The 21,764-nt window shown below is 38.0% G+C and overlaps 1 protein-coding gene across 1 annotated transcript; it reads left to right on the top strand.

The window, feature by feature from the left end:
• The first annotated feature begins 1,183 nt into the window (after positions 1–1,183).
• Positions 1,184–21,486, top strand: LOC127663513 (EGF-containing fibulin-like extracellular matrix protein 2). The gene is made up of 11 exons (XM_052155117.1): positions 1,184–1,374; positions 6,817–7,087; positions 7,531–7,579; positions 8,191–8,403; positions 9,168–9,290; positions 11,361–11,477; positions 12,685–12,804; positions 13,258–13,377; positions 13,516–13,642; positions 19,958–20,153; positions 20,563–21,486. Exons 2-11 carry the CDS (start codon positions 6,992–6,994, stop codon positions 20,722–20,724), a joined length of 1,323 nt encoding a protein of 440 aa, XP_052011077.1. The 5' UTR covers positions 1,184–1,374; positions 6,817–6,991; the 3' UTR covers positions 20,725–21,486.
• The last annotated feature ends 278 nt before the right edge of the window (positions 21,487–21,764 follow it).

Below are 21,764 nucleotides of genomic sequence, written 5' to 3'. Positions count from 1 at the left end.
GCAAAATGGTATAAATTGATTCATGATTCGGTATTCAGACAGCCCACTTAAGCTCTAAATGATTGGATGAAGTGGATATTAACCTGCAATCAATTGAAACATACGGTAGCTACATTTTAAAGAAATTACTTTGAGAACTAACTGGTGCTGTGTCATCTTTTAGTAATGTTTTGTAGCTAGGAGTTGATTGACATGAATGCAAAACATACTCAAGGAAATGTATAATGCTCCCTCCTCTCAAAGTCACCAGACCTTAATGCTTTTGTGTTGTTTAAAAATAAAAATAAATAAATAATAAATTAAAATTCTCCTGGTGGAGATTTCATTTGTTTAAGCAGCTATTAAGCCCAACATGGCAACTTTGGCTCAACAAATTGCATAAGATTGAGGCAAGAATATTTGTTTTCTGACCAATGGCAGATGCGGGAGTGTTTAGGAAGCCTGTAATTAATACTTTCATTATTTTTGCAATTCCGTGGTTACGCAAATTAATCTTAGATTGACACTCCCTTTCCTTGACTCTGCTGATGCTGTGAACTTATTACTGTAAAAACAAAAAAGTTAATGACCTGTACTTTAGTAAGAGTATGTTAAGCAACAAGCATGTGACTTCATCCAGTTTAAATATTTAGACAGCAAAAAAAGTTAACAACTTTTCCAAGTCGACATGTGTTATCCTCTTTTTTCACTCTACCATTGCCTCCTCTCTTTCTTTCTCATTTTAGTTTGCTCTCTAATTCTTCTCTAAATTCCACTAACTTCTCCTAAGCTATAAATATCCGGCTGAATGAAAGGAATAGAGAGCAAGAGCAGTCTGAAAAAGATGGGAAAGATGAAGGGTGACTTGAGGTGGAGTGGAAAAAGAGAAAGAAAGTTGAATGCCGTGGGGGGTGAGTTTAAATGAAACCAGGTGGGGTCTGCCTTGGTGTGTGCGGGGGCTGCTGCTTATGTGTATGAAGGGGGGTTGGTTGAATGTGTGGTGTTTGTGAATCTTTATGCCGGTTTTCTGTCGTAGAGCTGGACATATCTGGAATTCTGGAATTTGGGCCACAGACCAGGAATTATCATCCTGGGGGGTCAAATGGGGTGGTGACTGGGGGCGGAGAATGGCTGTGCAGGGGGCTGCATGGGGGTCGGAATGGGCTGTCCTTCTCTCCTCACTTCCGTCTTTCCCTCCCTTGCATACATTCATAGTCCAGCTGTCTGTCTCCACACACTTAATCAGGAGTGAGGATCTAGAGAAGACGTGGTGCTACTGCACAAGAAGAAGAGAGAAGAGGCACCACAAAGCCACATGAAGAAAAGGAGAGAGAACTGATAGAAAAATTGAAGAACATAGCAAGAACAAACGTGCCTAAGCAAGAAGTCTGGCCTGTGAGTACAGCAAAGAAAATGTCATATTGCACTCTAATGTATTGTCATATTTTACCGTAATAGCTGTTGTTTGAGTGGGGTCTCTTGGCAATTGCATATATGGTCATCTAACTAAATCAGGCATGTCAGATTTGCAGCAAAAATGGGCTAAATTGAAGTTATGTCACAGACAGTGTGTGACAGAGAGTGTGGTAGAGGCATAAACAGATAAAGAACAGATTAAGGACATTTTGGCCGATTTGCTCCAGGTTTCTTGAAGGGCTGCACACGTCACACTCACTCTCCTGCACTCTTCCAAACATCCACGACTACAGAGCCTACAGACACCGCACTCCAGTCTATTGAGAGAACAATCAATCATATTATATAGCCTATTCCAGGTCTCCTTGTTATAGGGTGCACATACATTCATTTAATTTCTTTTTCCTTACCATTTATTACTCAACCATTATGATGGCTTTACATTGGTTCTCTACATGCGCTGAGACAGTCTGCAGTGTTGCAAAACTTTCCAATCTCTTTTCCAACCACTGTTTCACAACCAGATTAGTGCTATTCCCCGTAAGTTGTTATTTGATCCCTGCAAAAGCAAAAGGGTGTCTTTGTTTAGATAGTGTTTCTATTTTAAAAGACAAAACGCTGATTCATAAAAACTGTCTGTTTATGTGAACTGGCTTTCTTTGAAAGACTTCGCAGAATGCGAACATTATGCACGTAGATCGAGTGCAGATTCTCAGAGGTTTCTGAGGACATTCAAAAGTTTGTAGAATTTTTGGTAACAGTTGTGTTTGCTTGAAAACTTTTTGGCCCCCTTTGGAAACACAGGTGCTGTAGCAAGAATGAAGACACAATAAAATGACCCTATAACATCAGAGCAAAGAACACTGCTTTAATCTACAGGCCACTTCTATACCTAGACGTTACATATTGTTTATGTATTTTGCTAATTATTTAGTTGTATTATTTTATATGGCTGGATGCTGACTTGAGCATTAACTTAACAGCAGCAACTGAGTAAATTGCTCCTAGTAAAGACTTGGGTGCTCTGTTTTAGCTGCTTTAATGGAATTTGGAATTTGTTCTCTATATTTGGTATTTGAAAATATGAAATCGTCATCTCTCGGCAGAGCTGTTGAGGCATGCAGCATATAGTGCGCACATGATAACTTAACCAGAAATGATCTAGTCTGTAATCACTTGCTTTGTATCTGGTTTTGTAAAAGGTAAGATAGTATAACGCAAACTATTGAGTCACAGAATAACAGCTGTTTTAATGGGATGATTGTTCCAAAAATATATGGAGTGGTGGTGGCGTAGTGGCTAAAGCACAGGGCTGTTAATCAGAAGGTCACAGGTTCTAACCCCACGGCCACCACCATTGTGTCCTTGAGCAAGGCACTTAACTCAAGGTTGTTCCGGGGGGATTGTCCCTGTAATAAGTGCACTGTAAGTCGCTTTGGATAAAAGCGTCTGCCAAATGCATAAATGTAAATGTAAATATGGACACATTGGCCACACTTAGAATTGTATGAACGTCACTGCATTAAATAACACATTTCAAATCTGTTTAATTTTATAGAAAGATATATGGCACACTAAGTACACCTTAAGTAACACATTTCACTCAGTTTTACTTTGGATACTTTCTGTCCCATGTCCATGTAGTGAACTACACCTGTGGTTAATCAGCCAGGTAAGACACCTGTGTGAACTAAGACAACTGTGTGAACATCCACTAAATTGACCAGTTGTTTAGAAGTAATTGCAAAATGGCCAATAAAAGCTTAGGTAGTTCTGAGAAAAGGTCTAGCATAATTTGTTTTGCAGATGGTGCATATTTTGTTATCTTTGCAATGAAACTCAAGCATTTAAGTTTGGATAAGTGTCCTAAATACTTCCAATATTAGGATGCCTTGCAGGCTGTTTGCATGTTAATACGGGCCATGGGAGTTATGACACTGCATAAAAAATCAATTTAAATTTCAATTTCAGTGGGTAGAAAGGATGTACATTTCATAAAATTATAAGTGCATTGACCAGCAAGGTATTAAACTGAAAGACCTTGCACAATCACAAATATATAAGACAACATGTCAGGTTTAAAGTTTAATACCAAGCTGGGTAGACTGAGTTAACTGTGGACATAGAACTGGACTAGTGTGTGTGTTTGTGTGTGCATTTATAAGGGTGAGAGAAAAGTAGGAGTGTTTGTCATTAAATGTGTGTGGTCCCTGCGGCAGTGCACCCATCAGGTCACAAATTCATTATTTGTGCTATTGGTGGTTGTAAAATCACTCAGAGAAAGACATTGGACAAAAGTCACAGGACTATCAACAAAATGTTAAACGAACAGCTATACCTTCAGTTCAATACATCTAAATTGCTTAACACCAATAAATTATACTGCAGAAGTAGCCATACAATGACCTGGAAGGACATACCAACTCCATAATAAACCTTTTAGGATATCATTGAACAGGGTTCAAACAAGTGCACACTGGATAAGGGGTGTTTCCCTGGTATGTGATACTCTGGGAAACACAGCAATGATCAGGTTGACCGTTACGGAGAGCGATTCCCACATCCTCTCCACTAGCATTCCAAACTGTCAACTGCCCCTCTGACAACATGGCAGATTATATTACCCACGCCTCCACACTGCCCAAACTCTGGCCAAGTGACTGGACCTAGCTCCTTGCTGGCCTCAAGTTTGTTTATGATGGTTGATTTCAGGTTTTCCCCAGTACATATGCAACACCACAGGGACAGCCTGGTTCGAGATTTTGTGGAACGCTATTCAAACCATAAGTAGCATGTAGGTCAGTCAAAAAGTGTTTGAGAGTTATTCAAACAGACGAGAGATTTGCAAGTGCATCTGTCTTTTCACAAGATTTAAGTGTGTTTGTGTCTAAAGTGTTTCTTTTATTGTAGCTGCTGTAAGTCTTTTGAATAGATTAATGTGGTTTTGGCCGAAAAGCACAACCATTCTATTTGGAGGTTGATGCAACTGGAGGAGAATGTGCAGGTTTGCTGTCATCCTGTGGTTGCTGTTTGCCGCATTGAGTCAACATAACAATACTTTTAGTCTGTCCTCTCTAAACCCTCAAAGAATTAGTGTTAGCGTCATGTGGCATCTGGTTTTGTAATTCCAAAATGTTCTTGCAAACAGATAGACTTAAATGTCAATGTACAGGATGTGTGCTTATGAGCCAGTATTTTGCCTTTAGCAGAAACATCTGTGAACATCTTTTTCACTCTCCTGGAAGTCAGATATGTTTTATAAGAATTTCAATCTAATCTTTCAATAATTCAGGTGTTCTTACAATGAGTCTTTGAAGAACTGACCTATTCAAACTAAACTCAGCAAAAAAAGATATGTCCCTTTTTCAGGACACTGTATTTTAAAGATCATTTTGTAAAAATCCAAATTACTTTACAGATCTTTATTGTAAAAGGTTTAAACTATGTTTTTAATGGTAGGCAATTAAGGTCACAGTTATAAAAACTTAGGACACTAAAGAGACCTTTCTACTGACTCTACTGAAAAACACCAAAAGAAAGATGCCCTGGGTCTCTGCTCATCTGCATGAACGTGCCTTAGGCATGCTGCACAAAGGCATGAGGACTTTAGATGTGGCCAGGGCAATAAATTGCAATGTCCATACCGTGAGTAGCCTAAGGCAGCGCTACAGGGAGACAGGAAGGACAGCTGATCGACCCTCGCAATGGCAGACCATGTGTAACAACACCTGCACATGATCGGTACATCTGAATATCACACCTGTGGGACAGGTAGAGGATGGCAACAACAACTGCCCGAGTTACACCAGGAACACACAATCCCTCCATCAGTGCTCAGACTGTCCGCAATAGGCTGAAAGAGGCTGGACTGAGGGCTTGTAGGCCTGTTGTAAGGCAGGTCCTTACCAGACATCACCGGCAACAATGTCGCCTATGGGCACAAACCCACCTTCGCTGGACCAGACAGGACTGGCAAAAGAGCCCAGATCTCAATCCCATTTAACACATCTGGAACCTGTTGGGTCGGAGGGTGAGGGCTAGGGCCATTCTCCCCATAAATGTCTGGGAACTCACAAGTGCCTTGGTGGAAGAGTGAGGTAACATCTCACAGCAAGAACTGGCAAATCTGTTGCGGTCCATGAGGAGGAGATACACTGCAGTACTTAATGTAGCTGGTGGCCACACTCGACTGACTGATTTTGACCCCCTTCTTTGTTCAGGGACACATTATTACAGTTCTGTTAGTCACACATCTGTGAAACTTGTTCAGTTTGTGTCTTAGTTGTTGAATCTTTTTGTGTTCATACAAATATTTACACATGATAAGTTTGCTGAAAATAAAAGCAGTTGACCGTGAGAGGACTTTTCTTTTTTCCTGAGTTTATAACCAAGACCTACTATAGTCTTTGCACTTAAGGCCCGTAGTGTTTGTGCTCTCACCAGGAACATACTTTATATGTTCTCAAGATTGACTCTTTTTGTCTCTAACATCATGCTTTCCACATCAAAATCAAAGATTGATTACACAATAATTAGAAAATAATTGACAGGTTACATTTCTCTTCCAGCTTCTTGATTGCTCATGTTAACCAATCAAATATCTTAAGTGATTATAAGCCTTAGTCTTGTGACTCTTCACCACAATGTGAGAAAATTGCTATTTTAATACTACCACCAGGGGGAGTCTGGTTATTAAGCACACACTAAACGTAATAAAGCTCAAAAGAACCACAGACATCTAACTTGATCACTGGTTATAATAATTCATTCATTTAATGCAACAAGTAACATTTGTGACCAAAATGTTATACTTTTAGTTTGAAGGGTCTAAGAGTTGTTGGGGTATTTTAAGCAGAATAGTCAACTATAAACGATAATGCAGACTATCTTGATTTTAACATGAACATTTTTTCCTTGGTGGGATAAATAATCACATGAGCAAAGCCAATTAATTCCAGTTTACCCATTTGAAAGTGAAGGGTCTCAAAATTAAATAAAAGGATATAAATCATGCTCTGTTGGATATATCAGATTTGGAACACAATTTTTAAAGGGTCTATTGTTAATGTATTTTTCAAATTGATGTGGCAATATGTGGCCATGCTCACTGGACACATGTAAATAATCACAATTGTAACGAGTGTAAAAAAACACAGAGCCTTATTTTCGATAAGTAACTGATTGAGTCACATTATAAAATTGTAGATTTCAAAGTATAGGCTATTGCTACATTAAATGAAACAACAGAAAAGTCAGTTTCTGTTCTGTAAATATGCAGTTTTTAATGATTTATCAGCTCCATTAAATATCAAATTATATTTGGAACTTTGGGACTTATTGGCCAAATAAGTCATTTTTAAAGTATCACATGTATATTTAAACTGAGAAGTTCTTCTCACCCTATTTTTTTCTCATTCACAGATTTCTCAGTGCAACTTGTCAACATCTAAACCAGAGACTCTCACTCTACCACTGTGTGTGCATGAGTTTGTATGTGCTTGTGTGCATGTCTGTGTGAGTCCTTCTCTTTTGTCAACACTCCTGGAGGTGTTTATTTCTCTGTGCTCATAAGAGCCTGTTGAAGGTGTGTGTGAGGATGCAGCCTGAGTGTGTTCTGCTCTTTTGTACTTGTATCTCTGTGTTTCTCCACCATACCATTTCACAGCCACCCACAGAAACTGACACCTACACGGTAATAAACGTCTCTCTCTCTCTCTCTCTCTCTCTCTCTCTCTCTCTCTCTCTCTCTCTCTCTCAATTTCAATTTCAATTTTAAAGTACTTTATTGGCATGATTGTGTTTACATACAATATTGCTAAAGCATTAATACACAAAACAGATAATGACAAGACAAATAATAATAATAAAACAGTACAAATAACAATAAAGGTAGGTGCCAGGTAATGAATCAAATAAAAACTATAATAACAATATACACTATACAATATAAAATAAAATAAGCATAAGCTCTCTCTCTCTCTCTCTCTCTAAATGAAATGCAGCTGTGATTTATGTTGTATCCTTTCATTGCCTTATCTTGCTTATTTTAGAGGTCAAGTTTAGTGCATAACAATGCATAATATATACATAATGTGCATAACTATGCGCTAATTTAACTGTGTTGTTAATTTAAAGGAATGTACAGATGGGTATCATTGGGATCCACAGACCCAACATTGCGAAGGTAAAACATACAGTAGGCTATGGATCTAACATCACCTAAATTCAGTGGTTTCAACCAGGGGTCCATTGAGAAGGCAAAACATAGAATTTACACACTTTACAACAAGATTGTATACACTAACATAAGTTAATTGACAATATTTAACTAATAATGAACAATACTTTTACAGCATTTATTAATTGTTTTTTTAATTAATAAGCATCAATTCATTGGTTAATGTTATTTTCTACATATACTTATAAAATAACATTTAAAATGTTTTATATTAACTTTAATGCATTATGAACATATAATTAACAATATTAATTTATACATTTATATCAACCAACATTAATAAATGCTGTAAAATAAATCTACATTGTTGGTTTATTGTACGTAATGCATTGGCTATTGTTAACATGTATCTTATTAAAAAGTATAACAGAATTACTTGTAAAAAATTCTAAATATTCAAAACTATATGAATGAACATTTTAATGATTTGTTAAGCATGATTTCATGTAATAATATTTAAGTTCTTAGTGGAAGTTATTATAAACCAGTTGAAAACCCTTGAACATCATCTAGATACAGCATTTATCATGTGTTCTACTTAAAATTTGTGCCCACAGATATAAATGAATGTGAGACAATCACAGAAGCCTGTAAGGGAGAGATGAAGTGCTTCAACCACTATGGCGGGTACCTGTGCCTCCCTCGCTCTGCCTCAGTAATCCCTGCCTCTGATCCACCCAACCCGATCCACCCCGGATTGGAGAACACAGTCAGCGAGCCATTCAATTCGTGTCCTTCAGGTTTTGAGCCCCAGGGAGACAGCTGTGTGGGTGAGCATGTGAAAATGTGCATGTGAGTGTGTTTTACAAACAGGTGTTGGGGGGGGGAGGGGTTAGCTATTTTAAACAATAGAATGCCAAAGTTGAGAGTCACTGAATATTGTATGTCTGGATCAAAATTTTAATGAACAGTAAAGGGATAGTTCACTCAAAAATTACATTTTGTCATCAATTACTCACCCTGAGGTTTTTCCAAACCCGTATGGCTTTCTTCTTTCCGTGGAACACAAAAGGTGATGGGCGATGATTCAGGTTCCTTTTGTGTTTCACAGAAAAAGAAAAAAAGCCATATGGTCTTGGAACAACATTAGGGTGTGTAAAAGATGACAGTTTATTGAATGCGGGTTGTAATGTTAGTTTTGACTATCAGCACTTGAATGATTCAGACAGAAACAGGTGGTTTTAGGGAAGTGGTCAGACAACTGTGGGAGTCATGCTGAAGTCTTGGCAGGGGGCTGGTCTGCAGGGGGTCGCTAAATTTATTAAGGCTGAAACATTGCAGCTGTTGACTACCGTCAAGAGGAAGTGAATAGAGATAGCGTTACTCAGGACCGGCATGTAGATATGCAAAACGTTAGCAAGGATTTATGAATGTCCCATGAGATGTGAAACAATAAATGTTCTTCTTGGCCTCAGTAACAACATTCCAAAGTCATGGTAGTCATTGTGCCACAACTGAGAAGATCAGGAAAGCACAAAGCTAAGTCAGATTTGTGTCTAAAATAAATTTCCATGATTCTGTCTCACGAACACAGATGTGGATGAATGTGAACGGGGTGCTCATGACTGCCAACCCAGTCAGCAGTGTTTCAATACTGAAGGCTCCTTCACGTGCCAATGTCCAGACGGTTATCGCAAAGTGGGCACAGAATGCATTGGTGAGAAATCTGTCTGCTTTGCTACTCTTGAGCTGTTTAGTAGCAACACCAGATATTTAATTGTTTGTAAAATATTAAATGTATGAGAGTTTCTTGGTTTCATAAGCTTCAGGTACTTTTACCACTGTGGTCTTCTAGAAAGTAAAGTCTTGTTAAATATTTTTTTTTACTCCAATTTATTTTAGTTTTCATTTTGTTTGTTAGCTCTTTGTTAGTTTTAGTTTTGTTTGTTACTTTGTTGTTTGTTTAGTTTAGTTTTCAGTACATTTAGTTTTTATTTTAGTTTTAGTATTTATATTAAGGATATTGGAGAATGGGGAAAACAGGCATTTGTATAATGTGGGTCATATAGCCGGACTCCCCAATGTTCATTTTGAAGATAATATTATTGTGAATGCCCTCCAAGTAGGGTTTCGCTTAGGGCCCCATATCCATAGAAGCGGCTCTACTGAAAGTACACTTATGCAATCAACTCAATTCTCTGTGACAGAAATGTAAACTGCACTGGGTAGGAGAAGAAGCTATTGTCATATGGTAGTTTATGTTACGTACAGTAGACAAAGAAAGAAAATCATCCCTCTCCATCATCAACAGCTCACACTTCTTTAGAATGAGATCTACTTTTTCATGTTATTGCAATTTGCAGCAAGATCTACCATGCACAATATGTACATCATCACAAAACTAATATTTCTGTAGTTGTAAGTGAAATTTGACAGATCTCAATACAGATTTTCACAACAAATATTGACACTAAGTAATTTGTAATGTAAGAATTGTACTCAAATAATTATTCAAGACTACTAAACGGTCAGTAATAAAATAACAATACAGCAATGAATAGAAATAAATTAAAAGTAATAGAAAAAAAAAAATTCAGAAAACATTGCTTTCAGGCCAACTATTATCTCTGTCTAGTGGCATCTTCATGTTACGGTAATGGCAGTTTTAAGGGTTTAAAAACATACCGCAACAAAAACTAAAAGGTATTTAATACTATTTAAAATTTTATTTTAGTTAGTTTCAGAGCCATGATTTTTTATTTTAGTAATTTTTCCAATTCTGGCATTTTATTTATTTATTTCAGTTTTCTAAAAAAAAAAATCTTTTATTAGTTTTCGTTTACGATAATAACATTGTTACACTCTAAATATATGTTTTAGATTTTGATACTAACAATAATTTACATTATATGTAGATGGATTACAGAACATCTATGACATTGTAATTTGTTTTTCCTGAAAGACAACAAGTTTTGTCTCACCAGAGGTTATGGTCGGACTTGCGTTTATTGTCAAAGGAATGAGCGTTACACCGAGGCCTGTGCTCTGGAGCGGAAATCGAATTTGAGGTGGAGGGTCCGTCATGGTCTGGGCCGGTGTGTCACAGCATCATTGGACTGAGCTTGTTGTCAATGCAGGCAATCTCATTGCAGTGCGTTACAGGGAAGACATCCTCCTTCCTCATGTGGTACCCTTCCTGCAGGCTCATCCTGACATGACCCCCCAGCATGACAATGCCACCAGCCATACTGCTCAATCTGTGCATGACTTCCTGCAAGACAGGAATGCCAGTGTTCTGCCATGGCCAGCGAAGAGCTGTTTGATCGGAGGGTGAGGGCTAGGGCCATTCCCCCCAGAAATGTCTGGGAACTTGCAAGTGCCTTGGTGGAAGAGTGGGGTAACATCTCACAGCAGGAACTGGCAAATCTGGTGCAGTCCATGAGGAGGAGATGCATTGCAGTACTTAATGTAGCTGGTGGCCACACAAGATACTGACTGTTACTTTTGATTCCAGTTCTGTTAGTCACATGTCTGTGAAACTTGTTCAGTTTATGTCTTAATTGTTGAATTATTTTATGTTTTACAAATATTTATACATGTTAAGTTTGCTGTTGAAAGTTGAAAGTGAGAGGACGTTTCTTTTTTTGCTGAGTTTAGATGTGGACTTCTTAACTTTTGAGAGGAATGAGAGAGCATGGTGTTAAAAATGAGGATGGGGTACTATTTCAGTACAAGAATATAAGAATGCACACGTGACCTCAGGTTTTTACATTTGATACTTTTTCAGATATTGACGAGTGCCGGTATCGCTACTGTCAACATCGCTGTGTTAATGTCCCTGGCTCATTCTCCTGCCAATGTGAGCCTGGTTTCCAGCTGGCTGCCAACAATCGCTCCTGTATCGGTAAGCCAACCCACACGGTTACTCCCACGGCCCGTTTGCCATACCTTGAGTCACAGGCCAACCCACCAGTGCCACCACAAACACACACACACACACACACACACACACACACACACACACACACACACACACACACACACACACACACACACACACACACACACACACACACACACACACACACACATGTTGGTCTACCTATCATTATGAGGACTTTCCATAGACATAATGACTTTTATACTGTATAAACTATAGATTCTATCCTCTAAACCTAACACAACCCCTAAAACTAACCCTCACAAAACTTTCTGCATTTTTACATTTTCAATAAAACATTGTTTAGTATGATTTTTAAGCGATTTGAATTATGGGGACACTAGAAATGTCCTCATAAATCACATTTATAGCATAATAACCTTGTAATTACTCATTTGTAACTTACAAAATTGTCCTCGTAAATCACAAAAACACGCACACACACACACACGCACGCACGCACGCACGCACGCACACACACACACACACACACACACACACACACACACACACAAGCACTCAGAATCCAAGCCCACATTTTTAGTATAATTCCATCATACACCTCATTTTTTTGAGTAGGAGCCAAAACCAGTAAAAGAGCACTTTGTGTTCGACGCACAAGCACGAAGGGAGACATTAATACTGTAACAAAATATAAAAACCTCCTGATTGGAAACATCTGAAATAAACTGAATGCTGCCATTATGATATTTCTCAACCAACAGAAGTGTTACATTTGTTAAATGTTCAAATACTTTCTCCTATCACTTCTTCCTATGCAGAGACAACTGTAAGTAATTCATTTAAAGTTTGATTTCCTGAACAGCGTACAAACGGTGGCTCTGAGGTGCTATGAAAACGTTGCTCTCTGTAAGTTTAGGAAACCTGACCAGCCTGGCAGCAACACTGATTTAACCAATGGCCTGAGATTGTTCAGGAAACCTGTTTAAAAACATTCATTATTTTTGCAATTCCATTTGGTGGATTTAGTGGCGCGTAAATTACACACTTCAGTGTTTGCCAACAAAATGGATAATACAGCTCAAAAATTATTTATTGAACATGATTTTCTGATTCTCAATTTATATACAGTAACTTTTTCATTGGCTGTCTTATACAGAATATTTTTTATATGTAATCCCATCTGCTGTGTCATTTTGTTTGAGCTCAGATGTTGATGAGTGTGGCATGGGGGCCCCCTGCAGTCAGAGGTGTTATAACACGTATGGGACGTTCCTCTGTCGTTGTGAGCAGGGTTATGAGCTGGGGCCAGATGGCTTTGCTTGCAATGGTAAGATGGGAGCAGACACAAACATGAAAAACTCGAATTTGAAAAAATAAAAGTACAAGGCTCAACCAAAAATGTCACCCTGGGACAGTGTAAGAGTTTCGGGCCAGCGGACAGAACTGTCATTTAAATAAATGATTTGCAGTAATTGTGTTTTGTAAAGAAAACTTAATGTTAAATAAAGAATATAAATACTGCATATTTTATGTAACTAAAAATAAAATAATATAAATAAATAAATAATAAAATAAAATGTATAATTTTGTGGTGGGGCCAGTTAAATGTTTTCAGGGTATATCAAATTGTGCATTTTTTATGGACAAGCAGAAAAAAATCTTGATTGTTGATTTACTGTATATACACAGTACATACAACTTAAAACTGGAGCAATTGACAAGTTCAAATTGTCACTATTTATTCTTTACTATAATATTACCTCCCTCGGTTTGTTTTCAGACATAGATGAGTGCAGCTACTCCAGTTACCTGTGCCAGTATCAGTGTGTAAATGAGCATGGCAAATTCTCCTGTATCTGTCCTGATGGCTATCAGCTCCTGGGCACACGTCTCTGCCAAGGTTTTCCTCAATTCAATGCACTCTCATGGACAAACTCTCTTATTCAGCTTACCCATACACTGAGAAGAAAAATCAGAGACATTCTCTCCCTGTTGACTGATTGATTCAATTGCTATCTGTGTTTTACTCTAAAACTAGACATAAACGAATGTGAGACTGGAACTCAAGAGTGCTCAGATGGACAAACTTGTGTGAACATTCATGGAGGCCATAAATGTGTCAACTCCAAAAGCTGTCAAGAACCCTATGTGCAAGCATCCAACAAGTAAGTAAACAATTTGGAAATACCGCCAGCACTTGCATTCTGTTCAATCACACACTCATATGCTCTGGAACTTCTGAGATATTTTATCCTCCATTAAATGTCTAAAATTAAAATCACTGTTCATCACTAGTCTTTTTATGGCACAGCTGACACGGTTTCTGAAATTGCTAAATCAGCATTTTAAGAGTGTTTGAAAATGTTATTGGTTTAGTTAAGTTCAGATGAATTCAATTAAATTCCATATAACTCAATTCAGTTCATTGCAGTTCAAATTCCTATTAAATGTTATAGCTTCAGTTCAGATAAATTACATTCAATGAAATTCAATAGAGTTTGGTTCAGTTAAGTTCCATTAAATACAATTCCATTAGACTCAGTTCAATCAAGTCCTGTAAAATATTATCAGTTTGGTTCAGATAAGTTCAATTAAATTCCATTCCATTCTATTCAATTCAATTCTGTTCAGTCAAAATCAGTCGTCCTGTCAAATTTGATTGGTTCAGTTTAGGTTCAATACAGTTGAGCCCTGCAGTTCAGTTAAGTTAAATTCAGTCAAAATTTCAGTCAAAAGTTTTTTTGGTTTAGTTTAGATAAGTTCAATTAAATAAAGTGTTTTATACACTTTCACTCAAGTCATGACTTTAATGGCTGATTATGACTTTATAAATACATATTTTTCTCTCTATTACTCAGACCCTGCTATTTTATATCCACACACTTTTACTCAAAGTGTTGTTTTGAAAAAACAATGAATTTGAATGTTGTTACTACATCTCACCTACATATATACACCACTGGGTACACACATAATCCGTGAACATGGCATGAGTGGTGCTTTTTTGTTACGAACCCATATTAACAGATTACACCATTTCCACTTCAAGCATGATGCCGGGTTCACACATCCTCCATGAGAAAGACATGAGCTGCACATTTTTGTTTCGCGCCATATTAACTGATTACACCGTTCCCACTGCAAGCGTGACTCTGGGTTCACACATCCTCCATTAGCGAGGCTTGAGCGGTGCGTTTCCATTTCAGCACCCATATTAACAGATCACACCGTTTACACTGCAAGCGTGAGTCACGAAGTGACACATCCCAGAAGCATCCCACAAGCGGCAGTGTGTGGATAGTTTCACCATTGAGCCTATTTTTACTGCTCAGCGGTTCTGGGTGCAAATAAAATAATCAGGAGATTATTGAAAAGAAACAAAAACAAATAAAAATGATTCTAACTGAACCTATAGTACATTACAATTTATATGTCTGCATGCAAGTAAACTCAATAAAATAACTTATAATATATAAATAAATAATAAACTGCCAAACCTTTTGCCATTCTGTGTATATAGGTGTAGACACAACATTAACCAATCACAACCAAGTGTGCTGATAAAGATGAAGTGCAGGTGACTGCCTGCTGTTGTCCTTGAAGCAGCAATAACCTCAGCTTATTATGGCTTTATTAAAGAAACAAACTGCAAAAGGACCCCATAGATAACTTTATTTTTGGCACAGATGCGGCACCCTTGGCCACTCTCTAGCTCCGGCACTGCACACGTGGTCAGGTTGGGCTTTCACATTGGACGTGTCTCTTCTGTGATACACAGCTGTGGAAAATACAAAGAAAATAAATTTATCTCTGGGTTCCTACACCAATCATTTTCTTTAATAAGGCCATAACATATTTTTTGAAAGGAGGTAATTGATTAGGCTACTATAACAATTTGGTCTTCATTAAATCATTTGTACATGAGGAGGACAACATTTACACCACAGTGATAATTAATTTACAGACATACCCAGCCCACACAGTTCTGGGTCTTTAATCGTCTGCATTTAGTTTGAATAAAATGTAGTCTGTGTTCCTACGTCGAGAGTTTGCATCCAGCCCGACAGCCTATAAATGATTAAATAAGTTATAATAACATTCAAATAACCCATTTTTTAAAAACACCTGAAAAAGCATGTTATGTTGACTATATTGTACAACATGAGGCATACTGTAAATTAAAACATTAACTTATCTGCACAAATCTGCTGAAGCTAGTGTATCCCACTCTTATTCTTTTGCTACTAAATCCTTCTATAATATATGCTGAAGGTTGTACAGCACTTTGAAATTCTCAACCTCCACAATGAGTCGGGTCTCATCCAGGGGCGATAATTTCATCAAAATGTTGGGGGGGACAATAAACATAACAATTCTCAAGAGCAATTTTTGAAGGGGACACCAATAATACAGGCAAAATTGTACTTGCAAGGATACGTGTACACAGAGGAAAGCCTTACTACTATTATTAGTGTAGCATGGAGCTAAAACAGGCAATATGGCATCTAAAATGTACATCACTTAATATCAACTTCTTGTTTATTAAACTTGTATAAAATCAAAATCACATTTGTTATCATGCTGATATCTGGAGAAAAACTGCACTCTTCGTGTGATATTATATTAGATTAACTATATTAAATGATATAAACCGACTAAATCACAGTGAAAGCGTTAAAATCTAAATGCACACCCGGACTAGTCTAATCTACAAGACTAACGTTACATCATGTAGTGTATGCGTACACTCTATGGGTGTGTGTGTGAGTGGGGATATACTACTATATTAAACAAGCTAGGTAAACGCATAGACTGTATTAAACAAGGGTAACGTTAAACATTATAATCGCTAACATAGCAGACTGCATCAGTGACAAAAGTACACTGGTACACAAGTACACAATCATATATTTGTTTTTTGACATGATTTATTAATGACTCAGCATCATCTATATTAAAGAGAAAATAATTACTTCATCCGATGTTTAAAGTGAATAAAATAACATTGACTTACTGGAGTTCCACAACTACTCAAACACTTTGTTCTTCTCTCCCGCCACTGGAATGTGTGTGTGTCGGTGGTGAGGTAAAAGGGGCGGAGGCAGTGGACCAAAGCACTGTGAGGCAAGGGAGGGGGGACTCAAAATGTTTATAACGTTTTTTTGTTGTTGCCCCTTTTGCATTTGTATTATTTTATTTCTTAAACAATTATTTTAAGAATATATCATTATATTATTTACAATACACATATTTTAATGATATTTTAGGGGGGGGGGGGCAACCCTCAGATAGGCGACGCCCCCGCGATTTCCACCTATGGTCTCATCCATTGTTGTGGCCATGCAAATCCGAATGAGGTAAACTGTTGCTTCAGTGAAAATGTCAGTCATGTCATGTGCATTTGTTTATGTTTAGGGTACAACTGGGCTAAAGGCCTTTTTTTTTGCCAATGGCTTGTAACGCGACTTAAAATATGAGTCCCTCCCGGACTTCATAGGTTGCCTATTAAAGCCTGTAGACTGATTTTCATGCGAAGGGAGCAGGTCGGTTTTGCCGGGAAAATCCAAAGGATGTGACGTTTATGCGCGCTCCTGAGAGCCTTCTACTGAATCCCGTCTGGCTAAGCGGGAATGTGATCGTGGTCGAGTGAAAACTAGAGTGAACATCGGCAGGGCATTTGATTCCTGGAGGGACCTTCGTTCGGTTTTGGGGATTAAAACCAACCCTGAATTGGCATTCTTCTTATTGGACAGGCATGCTTACATAACTGCAAAGCATGTGAAATACAGTGCCATAAGGATGCTTTATAACTTCCAAATAATTTAAACGATCTTCTCTTTATAAAAAAGTCAGGTCTCCAGGATAAATTTAAGCAAATATGCTGGTTTCTTGATCGAAGTACAACATATGACATACAAAACATACAATAGTGCAACATAACAGGGCAGTGCAACAGTATACTGTCTTTTATAGTTCGTAGTATGTAGCTGTATGTGTGTATCAGTATGCTATGTTCGCTGATAAGTAGTTTTAGTTTAGTCTCAAAGTTTGTAGTAAAACAATCATAACTGTGTCATTTTAATTATGCTACCTCATCTGTCAGCATGATGCCGGTGAATCAAGTTCAGTCACTTTGTACATTATGTCATTGTTTTGGCCGATAAGTGTTAAGTGTGTGCACGAGCACGAGCAACAGGTAGCTGGCTGCAGTTCACTTAACGGCCACAGGTGTCATTGATAACAAGTGTTTCTGAATCTTACATACTGCACCTTTAAAGGGTGCGTTTAGCCCCGTTGTACCATATCAGGCGAACTTGGTCGTGATTGGTTATGTAGTAAAGCCCATACATCCCTATACATAAACAGGCAAAAGCAATGTGGTTTATTTATTCATTCTTTTTAGTTAATTAGTGTTTGTTTGTATGCAGAGTGTAGGTTCGTCTTAACTTATTAATTTGCTTATTTTCTATAATCTACTGATTATTAATTTTTATTTTCTACACCCAGAGCCGCTGATTCCAGCGTGATCAGCGTGGCAAAAATCAACGTCGAAACTATCCGCGCACTGCAGCGTCACCTTGCAGTGTAAACCGTGTCATCCGTCAATATGAGCGCCGAAACGAAAACGTGCCGCTCACGCCATGCTCAGGGAGGGTGTGTGAACCCGGCATATAGACAGCTTTTGCGGTAGCTCACCTGACAGCTCATCCCTTGAACTTGAACCACTTCACCCAGGGCTGGACCTAGGGTTTTGGGGGCCCTAAACAAAAATAGTGTATGGGGCCCTACAGGTTTCTAGAAAATTCTAGTTAATTTAGAAAAAATATACGAAATGAAACATACTACATTTCATTGATACGGTTGTGTGTTTTGTTGATTAGAGTAATTGATTGGCAAAAAATTTAATAAATGGGGGTGGTGGGTGGGGCCCCGAACCAATCACGGGGCCCTAAACGACTGTTTAGTTTGTTTATTGGGTCGGGCCGGCCCTGACTTCACCACCTGAACCACTGACGCTGACACGGGGCAATGCAGTCATGAAAGCAACACGAAATGAGGTTGTTACTTCAGAACATGTGCTCTTCATTCCGCTTCTGCATTATAAAACACTACTGTTAGATTCAGGCATTGATAAGGTATGGATGTCTTTATTTTACTTGCTTTTGGCGCCCTCAGCTGGACATTTCACTGAAAAACTGCAGCCAAACGTGATAGCGCACATATTTTGTCATATTCAGGTGAATTTCATGAGAACAGGCTGTCAAAATCAGTCGTCCTGTTTAATTTGATCGGTTCAGTTCAGATAAGTTAAATTCACTTCAATACAGCTGAGACCTGTAAAATGTTATAAGTTTGTTTCAGATAAGTTTAATTCAATTGAATTAAATAAAGTAATGTTCAGTTCTATTCAATTCAGTCAAAATCGGTCAAGTCCTGTCAAATTGTATCGGTTCAGTTGAGATAAGTTCAATTAAATTCAGTGCAATACAATTTAATGTAATTTAATTCAAGTTCTGTCAAAGCAGTTCAGTTTAGATAGCTAAAATTCAATTTAAATTCAAAAGAGTGACTATTTGCACTAGACTGTTTACACTCAAATAGTCTGGTGGAAACACAGAAATAAAGACCAACTGCAACCTCAACTGTAATAGTGTAGCGTGTACTGATGGTGTGAATGTGTTTTGTTTAGTTTTTTTGTGCGGAAGGACCCGGTGTTGATTCCCCCATTTGTCCCACTTTTCCTCATCCTGTTTCCTCTCTCCACTCTTAATATTACATTTAATACTACTTTTAATAATACATTTACATTTATGCATTTGGCAGATGCTTTTATCCAAAGCAACTTACATTGCACTTATTACAGGGACAATCCCCCTGGAGCAACCTGGAGTTAACTGTCTTGCTCAAGGACACAATGGTGGTGGCTGTGGGGATCGAACCGACAACCTTCTGCTTATCAGTTTAGTGCTTTAGCCCACTTCGCCACCACTAATCGATTTCCTTGCAGTAATTTGGTCACGGTGATAATAGTAAAAATAGTCTGTTTATTTTTTGCCGAAGCAACAGTTTTAATGCAATTATATTTTTACTACAGTGGTGTAAATATAGAAACCATGTTTAATTTTGTGGTTACCATGAATTTACTACAAATTACCATGATGATACTATGGTTACCATAGGAAAACCCATATTTGTTAAAGGTAAGATTAGGGTTAAGTTTAGGGGTAGGTCTTGGGTGTCTATGGGACTCTAAATAAACACAATAAACAATAAACACACTGCTATTTAATTACGTGTATAAAAAGTTGTATCTTCCACTATTTGTACTTAGTTCAAAATGCTATTTTTTTTGCTATTTACAGTACACTTAGTGTAAATAGCACCTATCGCTATTTGCACTTAGCACAAATAGTCTCTGCCAAAATGTTATTCTTTTCAAAAGTATTTTCAAACTGATGTAATTCTCCCTCTCACTGTAGTCGCTGTATGTGTCCTGTCACAAAGCCTGGCTGTGAAGACCTGCCGTTTTCCATAGTGCATCGCTACATGAGCATCACCTCAGAGCGCTCTGTCCCGTCAGATATCTTTCAGATCCAGGCCACCAGCATCTACCCTGGAGCCTATAACACCTTCCACATCCGCACTGGAGATGACAATAGAGACTTCTACATCAGGGTATGATAAAAATATTTAATCGATTGTTCATATTCTGAACAAATATCTTAATTACGTACTATTATACTGAGCACTGCTATGCAGATTTGTAGGTTTTTGGTTTGAGAATTTCAGTCTACTTCTTAAAAAATGGGCAGTAAACATCTCACGGCAATTTGTTGGATAGCTGATTACAGAATGCGTGACAGAGAACAAGCAAGCACTGTTGTTTTGGACAGAGGAGATTGCCAGGATAATTTACAGTAACTAATGCCCATTTAATGCTAATTAAGTCTCATTACTCTGTCTGTCAAATCAAGAAGATTGATTACTGCCATCCAGATGGGTAAACTTGTGAAATAGCTTCAATCTCCTCCTAACAGGGCAGAGTTTTGGAATGATCTTGTGCCTTTCACGTGTCTTTCCTCAGCAAATCAACAACATCAGTGCCATGCTTGTTCTTGCCCGTGCCGTAAATGGCCCCAGAGAGTATGTGCTGGATCTGGAGATGGTTTCCATCAACCCCCTCATGAACTACCACACCAGTTCTGCTCTGCGTTTAACAATCTATGTGGGGCCTTATGCCTTTTAACAGAGAGAGATATAGTGATGGCTAGAGAGGGGAAAAGAGGTTAAGGGATGGATGCACTGATTGATTTATCCAACAAGGAAGGGTTATGAGCTGGATATGCTGGCTCTGTAAGATTGTATAGAGGTCTCATGAGAGATGTACCAATCTATACAATTACTACAACATGAATAATAAAAAAGGGGTATTAGAGACAGGCACTATATTTTAAAGACAAATTGTCTTAACCAACTTACTATATTGTGTCATATGGAACTTACCAGCTTCACTATGACTCCAAACCTGCTGTATGACCTGTGTTGCTTTTGTCTTTTGCCACTCTCCCATTGTTGTTGTTGTTGTTTTTTAAATGGCCTCTTTCTCAGGATAAGGGGTGCAGCTATTGTCCCAAAGCAGATTCTTTCCATTGGTATGCTCTTCCATTGCAGAGTTCAGTAATACTATTTAATCCATCCTATTGAAATAGTTGTAGAAATAATAATATTAAGGCACTAAGACTGTATAAATGCATCTGTGTATGTTCGTAGTGTTAAGTCTAAGTCTGTTCATTTTTCCACTATCTATATTCCATCCTTGAGTTCAGAATTTGTTTTTATTCATTGTTGTTATTCAGTAACCACTCATTCATTCCAACTCTCTACCCCCACCATCATCAATAATGCTCACATTACTTTGTGTTGTTTTTGTTTTATACCACGTTGCCAATGTTGTATTTTCAAACCTGGATTTGTTACTGTAATAAATTTGATAAGACCATAAAAATGTGGCTCCAGACCCACATTTGTTTGTATTCCTTTGGGCATGTTTTCTTGTTATAGCTTTGCTTTGCCTTCTGTTCCACCTAATGAAAAGTCTTGCTCACGTGCCCTGCTGCCCACCCTTCCGATCTCTTGAGTCATCTAACCACAGGATAGACTGGAACCCCGCTGTTGAAATGACCGCCTCTCTGCTGCCTCATTAGCACAAGCCTGATGAGAAAGAGAACTGAACTAAAGAGGTTTTGTTAGCAATATGTTCATAGCCATTTGGGGGAAACCAGGGCT

The sequence above is a fragment of the Xyrauchen texanus genome, chromosome 23, assembly GCF_025860055.1.
Source record: "Xyrauchen texanus isolate HMW12.3.18 chromosome 23, RBS_HiC_50CHRs, whole genome shotgun sequence".
Taxonomy (NCBI): domain Eukaryota; kingdom Metazoa; phylum Chordata; class Actinopteri; order Cypriniformes; family Catostomidae; genus Xyrauchen; species Xyrauchen texanus.
The sequence above is the reverse complement of the archived record's forward strand: the minus strand, read 5'-3'. Positions and strand labels throughout refer to the sequence as shown.

What these genes read in the sequence shown, in the direction of transcription:
- LOC127663513 (XM_052155117.1), top strand. Translation starts at nt 6,992, where the DNA reads ATGCAGCCTGAGTGTGTTCTGCTCTTTTGTACTTGTATCTCTGTGTTT. An exon ending in CAGAAACTGACACCTACACG is followed by an intron (nt 7,088 to 7,530) that starts GTAATAAACGTC and finishes GTTAATTTAAAG; the next exon opens with GAATGTACAGATGGGTATCA. An exon ending in AGATGGCTTTGCTTGCAATG is followed by an intron (nt 12,805 to 13,257) that starts GTAAGATGGGAG and finishes GTTTGTTTTCAG; the next exon opens with ACATAGATGAGTGCAGCTAC.